This window comes from Pleurodeles waltl, chromosome 5 (genome assembly GCF_031143425.1).
Source record: "Pleurodeles waltl isolate 20211129_DDA chromosome 5, aPleWal1.hap1.20221129, whole genome shotgun sequence".
NCBI classification, from domain to species: Eukaryota; Metazoa; Chordata; class Amphibia; order Caudata; family Salamandridae; genus Pleurodeles; species Pleurodeles waltl.
In genome coordinates, this window is record NC_090444.1 from 893,029,339 (window position 1) to 893,050,485 (window position 21,147).

The following is a 21,147-nucleotide window of genomic DNA, read 5'->3' on the forward strand; positions in this document are numbered from 1 at the left end:
ACACTACAGCTCCTGCTAGCTGCCGCAAGCGGGTGGAGGCGATGGCTATGTCCAGTGTTCAGTCTGTGATCTCTGATGACCTGTGCTCACCTTTCTGCAAGATCTTTCTTGCCTCTGATTTTCTGTCCTTCTGCACTGGTTTAAGAGGGTGCTGATGTCAGACCACCTCTGCTTATGGTAGCGACCTAAGATGGGTAGGGAGTTGGGCCTCACGAACCGTGATGGCAGGCATGGTGGAGAATTGCTTCCCTATATGTCCAACTGTCCGCCCTCCTTGTCTGGTGGAGTAAAGATAGGAGTGGAGGGGTTCTTACAGCGGCATTGAGTCTGGCTTGGGGTGCCCTACAAGGCAAGCAGGAGAGTCTTCCGGGGCCTTGTATTTCTTGTCTATGTGCAGCAAATCCACCGCTACAGTTGCTGGGTTTTTCTCCTATTGTTTGTGCCCTCTGCCCATATGTAGTCTATAATGGGGATGGACTGTAAAGATTTCTTTGCTTGCTCTTTAAAATCGTAGATGAAGCAGTCCGACTGCTTGACTGATATCATCAATTGCAATCTTGTTGCAGCCCGTTCCATTAAATTGTGAAATTCTATGTCTACCAGAGGTGAGTCCCAGGCTGTGGTGTAGGAGATGATGGAGTGGGAATTACGTAATTGTCATATTCATCATTAGCGGGCTGGTTGTCTGGAATTTCTCCCTCCTCCCTGTCATCCTCAGATGATGATGATGGATCATCCCTAGGGGGAGCTGCTATGTTTGATGCAGGAGTCATTCTGGGCGTTATAGGTAAAGGGATAGACCTTGGAGTTCTGGGAGATGGAGGTGGGGGCCTAGACTGTTCCTGCAGAGGTTCAGGTAACCTTTTATGGTAGACCTTCAGCACTGCCTGGAGATCTTGAAACAGAGACACAGGCACAGGCACTTGAACCACATTCTCTTGGGAAGGTGATTCACCATAATGCTGGTACTTTCCACGATAATGTCTAGGTTTAACAGGATATTGTGCCTGTGGGTTATAATATGGTCTATAATATTAATCCTCCTCCACCTGGTATTTCATGTGGAGTTTGGATGGGCTATGGGCTGTTCGGAAAGGGCCTTTATCCTCAGACTCTTCTACATCCAGAAGATGGCTTGGGGGGGAAGAATAGATACCTTGCTTGTTGAGGTATGTTCAGGTAAGAGAAAACTCTATGTAACTTTTAGTGTTTTCGACCATGTTGTCGTCGAGCCGATGGAAGTGGGCAGTAACAGCCACTAGTTACTGAGCGGTTTTCAGCATCGTAAGTAATGGTCACGTCGGTGGAGTCGTGATGACGACCCTGTTGTAGGCAGTAGTGCAGCCGTCGATGGAGCCTTCGACAATGAAATCTTCAGCACCGGAATCAACGTGGACTCGGACATGGAAAGTGTGGTCGCCGTTGTTGTCTACATCATCAACGACAAGACTGTGGTAACTGTCGTTGTTGTTGACGGTGAGGTTACCGTCGACAGGTGTTTAGAGCAGTTTTGTGCCTTGCCGTCCAAGGATCTAACAGGATGTTTGAGAACGAGCTCCAGTTTTTACAGAGGGAGTAATGGGCTCAGATGTGGCAGTTGCTGAGGAGATATGTCTTTCCTTCTATTTCTTTGAGCTGTTCTTGGCAGGCCAATGGTGGGATGTGTTAAAGGCCTCTCTGGCTTCCTCTGAAGTCCCCTGGTCATGGGAACTTTCCCTCTTAGGAGATCTCTTCTGAGAAGTGCAAGAGGTGTCACTATCTTCCTTAGAAAATGGAGCTCTCAGTGTCTTGGCGTTCTGAAGCCACAGAAGAAGCCACCCCTTCCTGTCCTGCAGGGTTTTGGTGGAAAAAGTATGACCAACTTTACAGTCTTTTACTTTGTGCTGAAGGTGGAGACAGTACAGACAGTCCTTGTGTGAATCATCCACATGATGCCTTTTCTTTCCACATGTCTTACAGGGCCTGAAGAGGCCTTTTTTTTTTAGATGTCTCAGACATGGTAGAAGTAGTAGTAGCAGTTTCCAGAAACTGGTTTTAAGAAAACTGAGCAGAGCTCAGTGAGGCTCCCTTCACACAATGTGCGGAAGAAAATCTGAAGGACTGGAGCCTCTGTGATGAGTGTTCTAAAGGGTGCTGTTGCCTGATTGGCTGGACCTTGGGTCTTATACGCTGTTAAAGTGAATCTTCTTTAACACTGACTTCTATGTAGCTTTTCAATACTGATTTTTATTGTACCGTGGGACTTCCACAACTGGGAATGATTCAAGCATGTGAATCTATGAAAGATCCAGTACTGGAGGATCACTGAACACCTCTTGCATGAAGTTGAAACTACTGTCTTTAGTAAAACGCACCTGTGGGGTTTAAATACAAATAGTCCTAGATTTGCTTATTCAGCGTTAATGAAGAAGCTCAAAAAGACAGACACTTTTTTTTCTGGAAAGTATTTTATTTCTTTAAGTTAAACAATTTTCAGGGACGGTTTCCATCTATAAAATGAAAAAGTACAATTTCTGTACATCAGATATTTGAATCCAGCCGCAAAAAAAACCAAAAAAAAAACCTACATCTCTTACTTTTTGAAAAACAAAAAACAAATGTAATCATAGCGGCCCTCAGTTTCCAGAAGAGAGAAAAATAATTGCAAAGACTTCATTAAAATCTGTAGGTGTGGCAAGGGCAAACAAACATGTTTATTTTTGTTTAAATTCAAGCTGGTAATCTCGAGACTTAAAGAAAAATAACCACTTCACAGCAAGTAACTTTGGCACACTGCATCATGTAAACATATCTAAACATCAAAAGCAATACTAACTTATTACCAGTCCTGCTCAAGTACTGTCCTAGTGATGCAATTAGATTATCGTACAGTGTATAGCTTAAGACGGGCAGAGCCTGTGCATATGGTCAATGGGCTTTGTAGGTTGCCAAACGGTTACAGCTCGTTGATAAAAGCAGACAGTTCAAACTGGTATTAGAAGTTAAACAAATGATTAATTCCTCCTTCCATGATCCACCACAGGGTGGTTCCCATGCACCAACTAAATAGCTGGATCACTAAATACAAGTAATAAACTAAACTTCTCGTCACAACTGGACTCTTTTCTACTACTTTAAAGAAAATATCATATATTTATCTCATTAACCTGATTATTGAATATATACATACATTTTGGTGCAAAAACTAGTCTTTCTGAAAGTTAAAAAAATGCAATTCATAATCCCAAGACAATGAGTAAAAACAAAAATTGTTAAAAACAATGCAGTCTCTTAACTACTCACCAGTTCATTTCCCCAACAGAGACAGTTTGTATGACAGGATACTAAAATTACCTCTTTAATCTGATTATTTTGGACAGGGCGAAACTGAAGAGGTCCAAACATCACCTGTGTGCAATCACGGTGCCTCATCACTTTCCTGTAAAAGGTCTACTTCATTTAGAAATAGTAAGATGCGTTCTAATTTTTTTTTTTTAATAGTTTGGATCACGTCATCGAGACAGCTATCTTGGCTTTCTTGATTACATACAATTTGTGGTGCGGAGAACATCCCGCCACACATCTGTGCTTTGCTGCAGAAGCCTTTAATGCGGAGGGTGCTCCACGACTAACAGAGTGGAAAGTAGTATTGGAAGAGACCTTCCAATACCTTCTGCGTATGTTAAATAGCAGAGCACCTTCTTACAACATTTTTACTTGTCTGGTCTGTCCAGCCAGTGCCCAGCTGGTGCTCAGAATGATACGAGGGGCTGGGGGTGGGGGATTTAAGTTGTCAGACTGAGTTCAAAGGGCATACAAAAACACACACTAAACTGGAAACCATTCAGATCGCAGTGCAATCCTCCGCTAGAGTCAAACAGAAGGAGAAATTGTATTATTTTGCATTTGTTTTTCGAAGGGGTAGGGTGGTACCCAGGAGAGCTGCTGAAGTGGCACCATGCAGCCAAGTACATATAAAGAAAGGCCTGGTCTGACAAGTCAAGATCTTCTGGGCGCAATAGGAGAAAGTATGCACCTATTTAAGTCACATGGCTAATTAAAGAAACCATGGGAGCCGCACTGCTCTTTTTGGATATTTACATGAACACATAAAAGTAGGGGAGGAGAAAAAAACAGGTCCAAAACAAATGAACATCTACAGATTCATAGACACATCTCAATATCACAAGATTTAAAAAAACGGCAGACTAAATTGTTTTACAACAATCTTAAGTATTACAGGGGGCTCGGATAGCTTTTCTTCGTAGGCTGCTGCTCCATAGTTCAAGAGTGCGGAAAACTTCTCTAACGCAGTTCAACGCAACAGCATGCCCAAAATACAGCACGGGCGCTGCACACTCCATTTCAAAGCTTTGTTCCAATCTCGCATTTCAGGTTTTTTTGTAAAATACTTCATATTTGCAGACAATTCGAGGCTGAAGAAAATATAAACCGACGGGACTCGACAATAAATGTTGATACATCTATTAATGTATATTTATATATTTATATATATTTACTTTTAATTGTAGAAAAGTTCAGAATCAAATATAACAATCGTACTCAGGGGTGGAGAGAGAAAATAACACAACTCTTCTACATGAGTCTTTTTAATTATGAAAAAACACACTTGATACGAAGGCGAATGGAAATTTCACATGTTCTGCTTGCAAACTCTCTCCCCCGAACTCGCTCAACCCAGCAGCCTTCATTCCTTCTGCTTATCGTCAGTGTTTTCGGTGCCTGCCATCCGGTATCTTGGTGTTCCGCTTGTTTCCTCGGCGTGTCGGACATACAATGGTAGGAGAGCCAGCGCGCGCTCTGCTACGTCTTCATAAATAAAGGACCTGCCTGCCATGATTCCTTTCGAGATGACCCTACATCGTTCCACTTCCGCTGAATCGCCTCTATAGAAATACGCGCTGGGCTTCTGCTTCCAACACAATGATGGAATACTGAGGTATATTGTTCCGTGGAAAGTTTAAGAAATATATCGGTAATGCAATCAAGTCCACACTTTTCTCGAGGTCTGTGAAATGAGAATGTTCCAGTTCTCCTCATTAAAGCCTTCTACTGCTGCAGGTTTAGCGTGAACTTCCATTGCTGTGATAAAGACTGGCTGCAGACCTCTACCGTAAGGCCTCCATTTTTGGCATTTCGACTGTCTAAACACAGGTTACTGCCCACATGCCTCAGTTTAGAGTTGCTTTCAAACTGTTCCCATTTCTGGAAAAGAAAAAATATGAACCCATTAGACACGTAATGCAGTCGATAAAGCCTTAACAGGGGCTAATTGCTTTTGAATTATATCATCCTGCCCTCACGTGTGCAGGCTTCGAATTTAATGCAATCTAGCTGCAGCAGACATAAAGGGGATGCGTATTTTAAAATGCGGTCCAATATCAACAAAAGGCGCTTACATTTCTTGTATACCCACGCTGACAGGTATCATTAACACTGGAAATGCACGTGAGATCAACTGGTGGGCTAAAGAAGTTTGTTTTTCTGGAACAAGGGGCTGGGAAACTAATAAGGTGCATGCAAAGCAGTGGCCACCAGCGATTGAGGGTTAAATGTGTCCCTGCTTCTACTGTCTCCGAGAAACGCACAAGATGTCAGTCTTCTATCACACAGATACTAAACCTCAAACGTGGAAACCAAGGATGCCCCTCACGTACAGTGAAAACAACACAAAATAATTACAGCTCGACTTTAAACAGTACAGTAGTGGGTGTGCCGAGGTGCTCTACCCAGTTACTGGCAGAACTACTATTACCCAATAGAATGCACTCTGTCTATGTCAAATACACAAAAGGCGACGGGAGGAATGTTGGCAATAAGTCTAAGCACAGGCAATTGCTCGGGCAACATTTCAACCCATCTTTCTTTTGGCCACCATGCCACCTCATTTTGGACCCAGACATATTCAAATCAGTCTCCCCTCTGCTCCAGTAGGAACAGTCAAGGCCAAACTGCAAGGCCAGGTCATCCCTAAACCAGAACACAAGCAACCCGAGACCTGGAACGTCCTGATTGGGGCTGGTCAGTCAAGTTTAGCTTGATTCCAGTGGCACAGGGAGCACAGGACTCACATCTGGTTATACCCTTTCCGCAAGGTGGTACATCAAACACACAAAAGGTAATAGGAGGATTGCATGCAATAAGGCAACTACTGGCAATTGCTCGGGTAGTATTCCAACCCATCATTCTTTTGCCCAACATGTCACCTCAGTTTGGACCCAGATATCTGCAAATCAGTCCTGGCCCTGCTCAAATAGGAACAGCCCCAACAATGAACAGCCAGGCCAAGCCCTCCATGACCACAACACAAGCAACCCAAGACCGGTTTTGCCATAAATGGGTCTCGTCAGTCAGGCGTAGCTTGGTTCCAGTGGCACTGTGAGCATGGTTACCAGGTTAAGGGATACGCTTGCCACTAAGTGAGGTACATCAAATACACAAAGGTTGATAGGAGGAACGCCTGCGATAAGTAATGACTAGCAATCGCTTGGGATAGCATTCCAACCCTTTGTTCTCTTGTACAACATGCCACCTCAGTATGGACCCCGTCCTATGCAAATCCATCCTGACCCTTCTCCCTTAGGAACAGTCTGGTTTAAACAGAAAACAGGAAAAAGAAATAAAGTGGAAGAGAAAGAAACACTGAGTAAAAGAGGAAGCAAAAAGTGAAAAGGACTCTGCAATATTGAGACAAAAAGATGAAATCTCAGGTGGTGGAAAAAAAGAGACAAAATGGTGGAAACAAAAGTAGATCAACTGGGCTAGGTGAAATGCATTTATGCTTTATACATTGAGTAATAGTAGTAGTATTACAAATTAAGCACTGAGGAACGCTTACCTGTCTGCTGTCGTTTTCCCTACAACCTTGCAGTTTTATAAGTGCTCCAGGAGCTCTGTCCACAACAGTGAGGCATAAATCCATGTGTTTCACTGACTTGTCCTTGGTTAAAGCCCATTCCTAAAATGGAATAATAAACACACAACATTAGCTTCATGCACCCTCTCACATGAAGAATTAATGCTTGCATAGGTTATTTTGTTGCAATTTTAGCTGGTAGCATTAAAAAAAAATATATATCTTTATTGTTTTTCGTTTACAGCATTGCACAGACATTGCATTAACTATTAAATCAGGTGCCAAACATGCACCGAATTTCAACAATTGAACCGAAACAGAAAAATAAAAAAGGGAGACACTCGTAAACACCCAATCCCAGAGACTCTCAAAAGGGTAAACACAGAAACCTCAACCTGTTGCTTAAGAATCACAATTATGGTTACAATAACGATCGCAAGCCCCTCACAATGCCACAGTCAATTTAGAGAAGTCGCAGCCCCCCTGGGGAAAGAAAATATCATAGTATCTCAACCAACCACCCCATACCTGTTGGGTAAAAATGTGCGTGGGTAGCACCCATTCGGCCGCCATGTGCATGTCCATTACCTTCTTCCACTCTGACAAAGTCGGAGCCTCATGTGCCTGCCAGTGTCTAGCCACAATGCACTTGGCCACCATCAGACCTAAGTTGCAGAACAACAGTTGCACCCCAGGCACATGTACATCGTCCCATATTCCCAGTAGAATATACTTGGGATGATCTCTCCCATAATCGGAGTCAATTCCCTCACCACACATGCCCAATAGCCTTGGACAACCGGGAAACTCCAGAGCGTGTGGAATTAGGTGCCTCCCACCTCCCCACAGTGGAGGCAACTTGGGGAGGACAACCGACCCACACGGTGTAATTGCTCTTTATCACAGTACACCCGATGAGGGATTTTCAATTGTATAAGGCGGGATTTTATTACTGTGGGTGCATCAAAGCCACCTCCCAGTTGATATCTGCTAAGTCACTCACCTCCAGACCCCATCTTTCTCTCAATTTAAGTAACCGGTCCGGGATATAATTGTTGAGAGTTTTATAATTAGCAGATATAGCTTTAGATGATAACTCCTCTATGAGGAGTCACCCAGCAAGTGAGGAAGACTTGGGTAGGCCCTGCAACATCATATTCTCTGATCTCCAAGCATGGCGCAACTGGGCATATTTCAGGAACTGATTGGAGTGCATAGAGTAAGTCTGTTGGAGGGAAGTGAAGAATATCAACTCACCCTCCTACAGGAGGTTGCCCACCCTACAGATTCCCAACAGTCCCAGACACTAAACCCTCGAAGTTTCCCAATTTCCTTCAGCCATGCCCCTTCCCAGAGTGGTGTAGTTTTCATAAATTTGCCCGCCAATCCTATACACCCACTGGCTCTATGCCAGGTCTCGATCGCCACTCGCATCGCTGGCAGCAGCTGTTTCACTCCCTTACCCCTGTAGAGGTAGTGGAGACAAGGGCAGTCAGCAAACTGACTGCATTCCAGCCTGTAAGTGGAATGGTCCTGGGGCGTGAATAGCAAGTCATTCACTACCACTAAATGTGCCGCCCAATAACAGGTGCAAACATGTGGAACAGCAATACCCCCATCATACGGATTACACTGGAGGGTGGTGAGAGCTATCCTTGGGTGTTTACCACCCCACAGCAGTGAGTGGAGGGCATAGTGCAACTCAGTGAAAACTGTCCTGGAGAGTGGGTAGTAGGTATTTTGCATGGCATAGAGTAGCTTCAGGAGAGTGATCATCTTAAAAATAGCTGCTCTACCCATCTTTGTGAGGGGGAGCAAGCACCACCGCTCCACCTCATCTCGGAAGGTTGTAATCACTCTACCAAAATTCCTAGAAAGCGCGTCTCTTGGTGTGGCGTCACTCAGATCCCCAAGTACTGAAAGCTGCCAGCCACTACCTGGAGCTCCCGAGGGAGACCTGTGAGATTGAGGGTTGAGGGGTGGGGGGGAGAGATGACAAGAGTACAGATTTATACCAATTAATGCAGTAGCCCAAGTGATCCCTATAAGACTCAAAGGCCGAGAGGATCAGTGGTTTGGTGGTTGCTGGCTCAGTAACATACAGTAGGATGTCATCAACATAGAGCAAGATTTTTTCTTCTGTACTGTCTACTTCCAAGAGTTTGAATCCTCGGATGTCCTGATGGGAGCGTACCATTGCTGCGAGCAGCTCAATCATAAGGGCAATCAATAGGGGTGGCAGGGGACGCCCTTAACATGTGCCACGCTGTATGGGAAACGTCGACGAGAGAACCTCATTTACCTGGACTGCCGCCTTAGGTGCCTGAGACAGCAAGGAGATCTACTGCTGAAAGTGAGAGCGAACCCAAATCGGCCAACTGTTTGATGTTTGAGAAAGGACCAATGTACAGCGTCAAATGCTTTTCCCATGTCTAGTACCAAAAAGACGCGAGGGGATGCTCTCTGGGCCACCATCGACATTCAATTGTGTAGGTGCCGAAAGGCTGAGGTGCATGTACCGGGTTAGCATGAAACCAGATTGATCATGATGTGTAAGCGGGACACTGACCATTTGAAGTCGTGCAGCCAGGACTGTTGCCAGCACCTTCACCTCAATGTTCAGCAAAGATATGGGGCAATATGAACTACATATGAACTACATGCGCTTAGGCTTGCCCTGTTTGTGAATCACAACGATTGTGGCACACTGGAGGTCCAGCAGTAGCACACCTCGATTCTGCAATTCTCTGAAAAGGTTGAACAGATGCAAGGGGCCAAGAATTCCAGATACCATTTGAAGAACTCTTCTGGAAAACCGTTAGATTCCTGCCGTTTTACCCGATCTCAATTTGGAGATTGCTGCTCTCACCACCTCCAAAGTAATTTCTGGCATCCAGGTCCGTCCGGTAGCTCCACTCCGACCAGATACTCTGCTATCCGGGGAGCGTCCGCCAGCGGACAGGCCCAATAGAATGAGGCGCAGTAAGCCATGGAGGGGCCCACTATGGCCGTATTGGACAGGTGGAGGGCAGAAGTCTCATCCACTATACCGCAAACTCATCTGGATGTCATCTCCCGCCTACCGAGCCAAGCCAACAACTTGTCCGCCTTGTCACCAGCATCATAAAGGTGGTGTAGCATTGCCAACACTTGCTTACAGGCTTCTCCAGTGGCCAGGTTTCGATACGTACATCGGAGTACCTCAAGGGTGTGAAAAGCACTGTTGTTAGTGCGGGCTTCAGGCCCAAAATCTGGCGTTCCAGGCCCTAAATTGCTGCCATTGCTCTTTATTTCTTCCGGGGCATGGCGTTCTCCACTCTGTCTCTTAACACTGCCTTTTAGGCCTCCCACAGGACCATTGCGGAGTCCACTGAACCCTATTTTTTGTGAAAATATAGCTGTGTGTCTATACAAATACTCTAATGTAATTCACAATTTACACGTCTTTCAGGTCCCACACGTTCAGTCACCAGATAGAACCTAGTGGGCGGCCCATACCATCCTTAGTAACCCAGAGGGCGGAGAGATCTGACAGGCCCCTAGCCATACACTCTGCCTGGATCACCCTGACTGCTTCACCCACAAGGACAAAGACATAGTCAAGCCAAGAGAACACTTTATGTGCTCCTGAGAAACAGGAGTAATCTCTACGTAAGGGGTGGTGGGAACGCCACAGGTCACAGAGACCTGGGAGTGTGTAAGTTTTCCCAGAGGAGTGGGCCCTGTTGAAACCGCCGCTGTCCTTGATTGATCCATGACATCATTAAATTCGCCCCCACTATGTGAACGGCTGATGTGGTTTCCAAAAGGATTGCCACCACCTGATCATAGACTGGATGTTGAAGGCAGGGTGGCGCATAAACATTAATCAGCATGACGGACGCTCTGCCCCAGGTACCCTGGACTCCCATGTATCTACCCTGCTGATCAACCCGGTTCCTGGAATTCACAAACGAGGGCTGTTTTCTTACAAGGATTGACACACCACTCGAGCTGGAGGTGTACCCCGCATGTGCCAGTACTGTATAGGCACCTCTGCCCAGGAAGTGACATTGGGTCCCTCTCAAATGCATTTCCTGGAGCAAGGCAATGTCAGGCTATTGGCGTTGTATATATCGCATGACCAAACCCCGTTTGACATTCCAAGGCACAATATTAAGGCGTTGGATATCATGCAACATTTCCCGTATCGTGTGGTGATAGCCAAGAGTGTTGTGTAGGGATGAAGAGTCCTCACCTTAACTAAGCTAAGTCCAATGAACGTCTTCCCAAATGAAAACCAAGCTGGCATCACTGCCACTCCCTACTCCACCTCCTATCGCCCCTCAAGAATATCAGAAACCATGTCAATCGGAAAACCATTTGTGTAGAAGGATAGAGAGGTCTGTCATCCACCCTCAGACCCCTAGTACCCAAGTAGGAGCGAGCCACTATAAAGTGAAACCCTTCTCCTTTATGAAAGGGAAAACTAACCACCCCACCCCAAGAAAAAACTTTCCCTCTAGGGGTCTAATACATGAAGAAGCGGAAGAAGGTGGGGCAGGAAGAACAGACATAGCCCTAGAGCCCACAATCCAACCCGCGGGCTCAGTTTCCCGCAACTTGTAGCCCCACATGCACTGTGAAAGCAAACTGACATCCCTGTGTAAACATAAGCATATTTACCGGAGCCTCATCTTCAGCAGTAGGCCCGAGAGCCTGCCTCCCCGGCCAACACCAGAGAGGCCTTACAGAGCCCCCTATAGCCCCCACCCAAATGGTAAGGATGAATAGGGTGGATCCAGGACAGCACCAGTTAGCAACCTCACAATATATGAAGAGGGGAGCTCAGTTAAATTTTGAGGTCCGGAGTGTCCTCCACCATCTCCAACTCGCTATCTGCACGCATCACGGAGGTGACTGCCTCAACCAGTACCCTGGCCACTTCACTCTCCAGTTTCCAGGCCTCAATGTCCAAAATTACCTCCATCTGCACCACACTCGGGCACATGACGCCAATCTTCTTCGTCCCCTGGAGCACGTCCAGTGCAGTCCTCCCTGCTGGCTACCACCCCCTGCTCCCGGTCTCTGGCCAGAGAGGCAGACCACACCCCGGCTGCCAGCCAGACCCATATTTCCTCAGGGGTCGCAAAGAAATGGGACCTTCCCTCAAGGAGTACATTCAGCCTTGTGTGGTATAGCAACATGTACGTAAGGGCCATAGTTTTTAGTTTAGTTTTTTAGCCCCTGCAAATGTCTGATGTCGTTTTTGGACCAGCTGGGTGTAAACAGGAAAGATGCGGACAACATGATCCTTGTGTTCCGGGTCTCTGTGTACCCTGAACTCACGGAGGATAGCATCTCTATCTTGGTAGGTAAGGAGTTTCGCTATCAGTTTTTGGGGAGGAGACCCCATGGGGGGGTAGTGGGGGAGATGCAACAATAAAAAGCAGTGGCTCTTTCTACAATGAACACTGAGGATAGTGCAGATCCTGGGATCTTAGCTATAATCCATCGCTCCAGAATAAGTTCTGGTGCTGAATCCTCCGTCCCCTCACGAAATCCAACAAACCTTAGGATGCACCCCTGGAGTGTTCCTCTGCATCCTCTGCACATGCCTCCAGCCTCTGTGTTTGTACTGTCAGGGTTGTCACTGTGGCCCTAAGGGTCGTACGTTCTTCTTGCATTTGGTCCACTTGCTGTTCTGTGGCCCTGGATGTGCCCACCACCTTGCCGAGGTTTGTCCTCACAAGATTTACCTCTATCACAGTGGAGTTGATCTTAGCCTGGACGTTGGCATGGACATTTTGTGGCTGCCAGAATTTAAGTGCCAGGGGGGCCCTAGGGTGTCTGGGGTGCACTCCTCACCTGGACAGACCACCTATCTGCCCGACCACCAGTCGTAAACTTGCCAATTTTGGTTTGCTGGGGGCCCGGGGCACCTTATCTCTTCCCATGGCAGTAACTCAGTGGGTCACAAGCCTGGCTGGGGCGGAGAGATGTCCATCCACACCATGTACACCAGGCACTACTTTACGGCTACTGGCGCCCAGCCAGTCCCTGATCAGAGGGCTCTCCTCTGCCCCTTGTCACCTGGTCCAACTATTGTCGCCTGTAAATCACCAGTGCTCTCCAGGGGGCAAATGCCTGCCGCCGGCATTCAAAGTGCACGCAGGGATCAGGGGACCCAGCAGGGTTGCCTAGTACACCGCCACTCACAGATTTGAGGGGAGCAGGGGGTACATTGTTTTATTGCAAGATGCAGGCCAGTAATGCATCTATAGCTGGCAACCACTTGCAGTGCAGTGTGAGGTCCATTTTGAGCACCGAGTTCTCTCTCCTATTGCCCCCGCCACCACCAGATCTCCAGCACTTTAGCAGAGGGTGGAGGGGCTCTCCCAGTCTGGGCCACGAAAGGGCAGCCATGCCTTGAAAGCAGGGGTGCCCAGTGTAAGTCCTACATGGCTCAGTCCATGCTAGTTTCTCATCATATCCACATTTACTTATGGTTAATATACATTTCTTCAAATTGGCTCAGTTTTCATTGTCTGTTGTTATCTTGGAAAACTATGGTCTTCATGAGTAGTAAGTTACTTCCCAGGGAACAGAGGTTGAGCGCAATAGAAGGGGAAGCTTTTGCTGTGGTTTGGGCACTGAAGAAGCTGAGACCATACTTGTTTAGGACTCACTTCTGGGTTCAGAAAGATCACTGGCCCCTCAGATGGCTGATGCAGATGAGGAATGAAAATCCTAAACTATTGAGGTGGTCCATCTCACTACAGGAAATGGACTTTATGGAGGAGCACTGCCCTGGAACAGAACACGCCAACGCTGGCTAACTGTCCAGGTTTTTCATCCTTGGTGAAGAGTCTCCAGAAAGACCTGGCATCTTTTGGCAAGGTTTCCCCTGACCTTTTGCTTTCTGACTTCCTGATCTGACTGTGTGCTGAACTTAGTTTTTGCTGGATTTATGACTCTGCGTACTTTAGCACTGCTATCTAGTGCTAAAGTGCATGTGCTCGGTGTCTAAAACATAATAACATTGGCTTCTCCATAACTGGCATATCTGATTTATTAGTAAGTCCCTTGTAAAGTGCACTATGCGTGCCCAGGGCCTGTAAGTCAAATGATACTAGTGGACTTCCATCACTCGTTATGCCACCCACTACTGTAGCCTTTCAAGCATGCCTCAGGCCTGCCATTGCAGAGCCTGTGTGTGCAATTTAAACTGCCATTTCGACCTAGCAAGTATACCCACTTACTTACTTTAACAATCCTGTACCTTAGGCTGCCTCCAATCCACATCTGGCCTATGTAAGGTTAGGTGACAGCTACATTTGTCCATTCCATACAGACAGCCATAGATACAGGATACTCAACTGCCCCTGCATTCCATCTGCATACTGATGGGTCTTCCTGGGCAGGAAGGGTGGAGGAGCTCTCACACTTCAAAGGGTAGTGTCCTGACCCACACAAGGGACAGATAACCCCCCACAGACTGCTTGGTAGACCGAACTGGCATGAAATAGAACTGGGGCACTTCAAAACCACTCTTTGAGGTCTCTCCCCTTTCAAAGGCACATTTGGGTAGAAGTACTGGGTCTCTGACACCATATACTTGGAACACTTCTGGACTGAGGACATTCTACCAGGAAGGAGGACCACAGGGCTATGAGGAGGGGCTGCCACTTTGCTGTTTGCTCTGCTGTGTTGGCCTGCTGCCTGCTACTTCTTGCCTGGGAGTGAGAGGACTTGATCTAACTCTCTACATCCAAGTTTCTCCAAAGGTCTTACTGAGCTTGCCTACTGTTTCTGAAGTCTCCGGGATATCAAAGACTCCACCTGCATCTTGCGACCAGCACCTGGGCTCTTCTTCCGTAAGGCCTGCTCTGCCAATGGTGCCAAATCCATTCCACAGCTGTTGGAGGAAAGTGTGGTGCTGCAACACAATAACTGATGCAACAACATCGGCGTGTCACTTGGAACGGACGCATCCAGCTGCAGAAACGCTTCTTTTGCCACTACCTGAACTGAAGCTGCGGACATCACTCGCAGACTCTGTGTCGCAACGAGCCCGGAACCAGTACTCATTGCTTCTGGACCTCGACACATCACTGACATTGGCCGATCAGGAAACAACCCATTGTCTGCAAGCGTGACACATACCCTTCCCCTTCATCAACGCATTATCACCAAGCATTGACGCAACAAAGATAATGTCAGAAGGTCTGTGTGACTCCTGTACCCGCCCTGCGCTCTATCGCAGTCGTACTGTACTTTTGCATTTGCTGCAGTCCAGGGCGACCATATAATTCCAGTTGGAGCTACTGTCATCTAAGCATTGCATTTTGATTTAATCTTAGAAAATTTATAACTTGCCTTGTGTATTTTGAATTTTTGTCATTTTGATCTTGTTTGACATGAATAAATATTGGCTATTGTTCGAAACTGGTGTGGAGTCCTTTTGCGGTGTCTTCACTGAGTTACTATGTTTGTGCACAAAAACTTTACACATTGTCTCTTTAGTGTAGCGTGACTGCTCTGTGCCAAGCAACCAGAGGGAGATCACAGGTAACTTTTAGGATGTATCTCACTTGCCCTAACTAGGATTGTGGTCTCTACTTGGTCAGAGTGCAAATCTCAGCCGCTTAGAACCCTCACACAGAGGTGAAAGGCTACAGCCATTGCCAGAATTTAAGCATCAAGAGTGCAGTGGTGGCAGCATACCCTGTTATTGATTAGTAGATGTGAACAGGATTTTTTACCACTGTCACTGGAGTGAAGCCTACAGGCTCACTCATGTAAAGTTCTGCTGCTGTGCTTAACTTGACCTGTGTGTCCTGTGAGGAAGAGAAGATCACTGGAGTTCGAGAAGTCCAGTGGGTGATCCTGGCAAGAGAATCTCTGTAGATAGGTGTGGAGGAGAGGACTACCATGCCGATTGGGGCCTTTACCTGTGTGTCACTTGGTGACCCTGTATACCACAAGGGACCACCATGAAGATGGCTGTGTTGATCAGCCCATCTTGAATGTGCGGTTGGAGAGTTGACAACCCTATATGCCAGAGGGGGCTGCCATGAAGAGGATCTTACTTCAGTGCCAATTGGGCCGCTGTCTGAGTGCGGAGTAAAAGTGGTGACCCTGTATGCAAAAGGGGGTCACCAGAAGGACGTGGATTGCAGCCTGGTTACTGTTGAAGTCGAGAGGGAAGGTAGCCATGGTGACCCAATGAGGGCCGAAGCCGTGTCTGAAGATCAGAACCAGAAGTCAAACCCTAACTCTACCCACCCCAGAGTGGGGGAAGATCAAAGGACACTTAGGTCATACAGAGGCTACCCAGCCACTGCTCCTACAGGGACGCGAGTGATGCTGCGAGGGACCACAAAGATGTAAAAATATCTCTATCTAATATATGCAGTATACAAAGATCTATATCAGTGTAAGAGGCTGGAAATATATTTTGGTTTTGCAGGATGAACGTCTTGCAAATTTTTTTTTTTTTTTTTTTAAACAATGGCTGGTTTGTCAATCTCAAGCATTGATGTTTAAGTTACCTGCAGACCTTCTTTAGTCACCACAGTACAAGATACTGGCATTTATCTAGTCAAATAAATTCCTTTAGCTAAATCGGTATTCTCCAAGTCAATCTATTATTAGAAGGGGTCTATTATTCCCCAATTCCAAAAAAAACACGTTACCAGTCTAGGTGGCAAAAATGGGATTGTGAGGGCAAATGGGAGCCTTGTTGTGCTTTAGAGGAGAAGCAATACCCTTTTACTAACCTTCCCTGGATCTCCCAAAACATCATAGAACCCTTAGAAACCTAACGGAATTGTTCAAAATAACAGTATAACAGCATCATCATATCTATATTTGGTTTATATACATAAACTATAAAAGGAGAACAATACTACATAAGTTGAAGACACAATTTTAAATTATACTAAAAACAGGGAATAAAATTCAGAACTAGCTGATTAAATCACATCACTTAAAAGGGTTCTGTGTAGGTTTAACATTTTCTTTCACAAATGGACCAAATGACAAAAATTGCAACTGCATTGCACACTAAAATGTCATTTAGTTTCCGAAATTACATAAAAGCATCTTGATAGTTATTAAATTTAATGTATCAGTTTTGAAAATAGTTTCCTTTGATTAATTAGATTTTACCCAAAAGTGCCAAGGGCAATGTAGACTAGGTTGACTTCCCATCATATGGACAGAATGATAAGCATGGAACCCAAAGGCCGATTAATGGGAAAGCAACCAAATGATGAACAATCCACAAACAGAAACTAATTAAAATATACCTATGATATGTGTTATTAACAGTGTGCAAGTATGGTTGAATCCCTCCTTTGCTCCTAGATGGACAAATAATTCTTTATAACTTTGCCCGAGTCTTTTAGAGCTCTCTGATCTTCCATTATGCCACTATTTAGATCTTTTGATTCCTTTTTAGAGAAACTTGTTACATCCTTATGAGAGCCGAGGTAATTATAATCCAAGTCACTAATCTGCCTCAACGCATCTCTGATATGTGCGAGCCAAAGAACTTTAAACACCTGATTCAATGTAAGGCAATCTTTAAGGATAGCCTTGGTAAACGAAGTCTCAGTTTTGGTCCAGATCGCATACCACAGAAGCACTGAGTTTATATAATGGGAGGCCTCAATATGGGCTAATCAAACCTCATTAAGAGTAATAGACTTCTGAACTGACTGAAGGACTGCAAGTAGTTGCCTTATTTATTTTCTTGCCTTTGTAATGAGATTGTACTGAGAAATCCCCACAAGCCAGCTCCATACAGGGGTGCTGAAATGCATTTAGTTCTATAAATTACCAACGTTTGTTCAATAGGCTTAAAGCCTTATTTCGTGGCAAATCTAAACACCCCTTCGGTAGTTCTCATGAACTTTTAATAACTCGCTCTCTTTTGAATAGAGCAGTTATCTTGTAAAGAGAACTACACTCCCAAATAGGAGAAGTTTTGGACATTGGTAACACACAGGCTCCATAATGTAATAAGGGTGACTCTTCAGCCTGCCATTTCCACAACTCATTGTGTATGCTTTAAAAAAAAATAATAACCTTCAAATTTCGCTCTTCTGTATATTATGCAAAGGTGTTAAGAGTTGCTGCAAGCAAATTGGAGTTTGTGATAGCAATACTGTGACATCAGTATATAATAGGATAGGCACAGGTTGTGAACCACCCTTTAAAACGTCTGCACCTAATGCTTGAAGCTTCTTATTTACATCATTAATGTAGAGTGAAAAAAGAAACTGGCAGAAAGTAACTATGCCTGACTCCTCTCCCTACTTGAAAGGACTCTGTTAGATCTGTTAGATCCCAAGATGGCTCAAAACGCACGCAGGTAGATACATTGTTATCGCAAGGAGATTATGTTCCTTGGTGCACCTAGACAATTCATACAATGCCGTCATTTGTTCTGATTTACTAAATCACAACACAGGTCCATAAACCACAGATGAATGCACCCATTCTTTGGCCTTGTGTACCTCCAGACCAAAAGATTCAAATGTAGGCACTGCTCCCCTATGCCCAGGTCTTCTCTAAATTCATATTGAGCCTTGGTTAAAAATGCATTTTCTTCTGCCAACTGTTGCAATAATTTCAGGATAACTCTGCCTAATAACTTTGCAGATGACTCTACAATGGGTATTGGAAGTTAACATTTTGGATTGTTTTTGCTACCTTTCTTAAAAATAGGGACAATTAATGTTTCTGACCAAGTAGCAGGTAAGTATCCTGCACCTGGCGTATTTAAGACCACTGTGAACAAAGGAACCTAGAGGGAAGGTAGATTTTTATGTGTCCAGAAAAAAAGCATTGGGGTCCTGAGCCTTTCACTTAGGGCTTCTCTCTAAGGCTGCAGTTACCTTCTCAAGAGTAAAGGAGATGGGAAACCAGGTTGTCATTGGATTCAGAGACACTGTTCCTAACAGAGTTAAAAATAGATGTGAAGTGATCCACCCGCTTGTGAACAGGGACTGAGAAATCTATGCTTGGAGTAGTATTATCCTTAGGAAAGGGCCTGTTTATGGTTTTCCAGAAAAGTGATGGCTCCCAAGCCTCAGCTGCCTGTATCAAAATTGGCTCATGTTTCCTCCTCTAATCCTCTAGCTCTCTATTTCGGGCAAGTAAGGCTTTATTATTATTATTATACTTATATATACAACTCTGGATAGCAAATTCTGTGGTGTGAGTGGAGGGTTTTAATTAGCTGCATTGCATTTGTGCACTAGAGTGTTTTTATTAAACCAGCACTTTATTAGCCACTTGTATCCCTTCACTCTTCTTGTTAGTAATAAGCTAATTGATTGTGAAATATCTTCATGAGCCTGCTTCACTGAAAGGGAGCAGGGGTTCAGAAGAGGAAGCTCCCCGCTGTAGCACTTCCATCAAGATGCTAGTCTTGACTGTCATTGAAGGCAACTCGAGGTCTGGGACCTTAACTATGCTCTTCATCACCATAGGGTATGTAGCTTCCTCCTCCATAGTCACGGTAGAGAGAGAAAGCATGCGAGTATCTGAAGACATGTCCAGACCACTGGCATCACCCAGTTCCTCAAGCCAGTTCACCTCCTAACTTTCGGTCTGGTATTCTAAATAGTCCAGTGACACCTCAGATTCTTCATGGAGGCCTAGCCCTTCGGAATAGGGCTGAGAAACCAACCTAGGACACACAAGTCCTTTCAGCACCAGAGCCAGTCTAAGCCAGCTTCATGTCGAATTTGAGGATCCAAATGGAGCTGGGGCTGCCAGTGGTTTGCTGCGGTGCCAGGGGCGTAGGTGTCGGGGAAGGTTGTGTTGCCACAACCAGCGCTGGTTCAGATCCCTGACTGGATCCATTAGGGACCATCGGAGCAGACACTGAAGTAGCTGGCATGGATTCAGATGTTGCCTCCTCTAAACCCACGGGGCTCGAATGTGCTCCGGAGGGGTCAGTCCACTCAAAAATGTCTGTTATTTGAGGGGGAGGTTGCTGTGGTTCCCTGACAAAGATGGGAGACGTGAAGATGATGCAGGAGTAGGCTCTGCAGAACCATGCCTCGAACGCAGATGCTCTCTTGTCGTGTTGGTCAACGGACGAGGAGATGTCAAAGCACGCCTCGATTTCTTGTGCCTCTTACCTGAGTGTCCCAAGGACTTAGAGTGTGAAGAAGACGACCTGGGGCTCCTGGAGCGCTCCCGGGACCTTCTCCTCGACCGGGATCGAGACCTCCGAGGAGTTGTATGACATGATGCTGAGTCACCTGCTGCGCTGTTAGCAGCTTTAGGAAGCCTTCAGCATTTTAGCTCGGAAGTTGGAGCACAAGTTAGAGTCGTGGTCACGCTCCAGACAGCACAGACACACGCGGTGTAGGTCTGCAACTGACATGACGGTGACAGGCGCCGCACATTGCTTAGGCACACACCAAGAGTTAAAAACCTCAAAAAAGGGGCTGCAAAATGTGAAAAAAGCCTTTCGAAGAGTGACAGAGGGTAGCTATAGCCAGATCTGCACTGACTGGCCGGGAAAGACGTCAGCACGCCAAGGTGGAACCTATAAAGGTGACGCAGATGTCACTTCCAGCGCGGGTGGCGCCACCGTGCTGAGCCGATTGTGGCCACCTACAGGTGTTCAGTGGTACTGTTTAAGAAAGTCATAATAAAGCTGGACGGATTCACTCCTGACCATTTAATTCTCACCCCATTCTGTCTTTCTGCTGCAATGGGTGTTATCCTAGATGGCTCTACCAGCTGTCACATGTGTTTTAACAGTGTTAACAGCAAGGGTTTGAGGTTGCTTAAACAGTTTTTCTCAATTCTAAAATCGGCAGGGAGTCTCATCGGATTGAATTAAATCGATATGATTGACTGTGCTAATAGTGCTCCACCTAATAAAGGATGGTAGTAATTTGTCACGGCAAGTACAACATGCTTTACCCCTTATTAGATTATACTCAACCAAATTATTCAAGGCTTCCCCATAGGGGCTGTGACCAAAGTGCTCTAACCCCTCAACCTGATAATCAGTTAGTCACAAACCACTTTGGAGGGGAAGGGTCTTCTAATAACAATAAAATCCCCACTACAGATTATAACATTTTCCCTTGACCTACCCTAAAGAAACATGCTCATATCTTTCTCGAATGCATCAAGTACACTTGCACGAGTGCTATCAAATTTGTTATTATGGTAATTGATAATTAAGATGTCAGGATTGTCTTTGGTGGATACCAGCACTAATTGATAATAAGGTGAAACAAAAAATGTTTTACCACTTTTGTTATGAATACAGA

General features: G+C 45.6%; 1 protein-coding gene across 1 annotated transcript in view; it reads right to left on the minus strand.

The window, feature by feature from the left end:
- Nucleotides 1-2,426: 2,426 nt before the first annotated feature.
- GALNT2 (polypeptide N-acetylgalactosaminyltransferase 2) overlaps nucleotides 2,427-21,147 on the minus strand; it is a 630,213-nt gene continuing 611,492 nt past the window's right edge. The window contains exons 15-16 of the mRNA XM_069235012.1: nucleotides 6,839-6,958; nucleotides 2,427-5,205 (exon numbers count right to left, since the gene is read on the minus strand). Coding sequence (XP_069091113.1) covers nucleotides 5,050-5,205; nucleotides 6,839-6,958 — 276 coding nt within the window. The 3' untranslated portion in view covers nucleotides 2,427-5,049. The remainder of the gene's footprint in view (nucleotides 5,206-6,838; nucleotides 6,959-21,147) is intronic.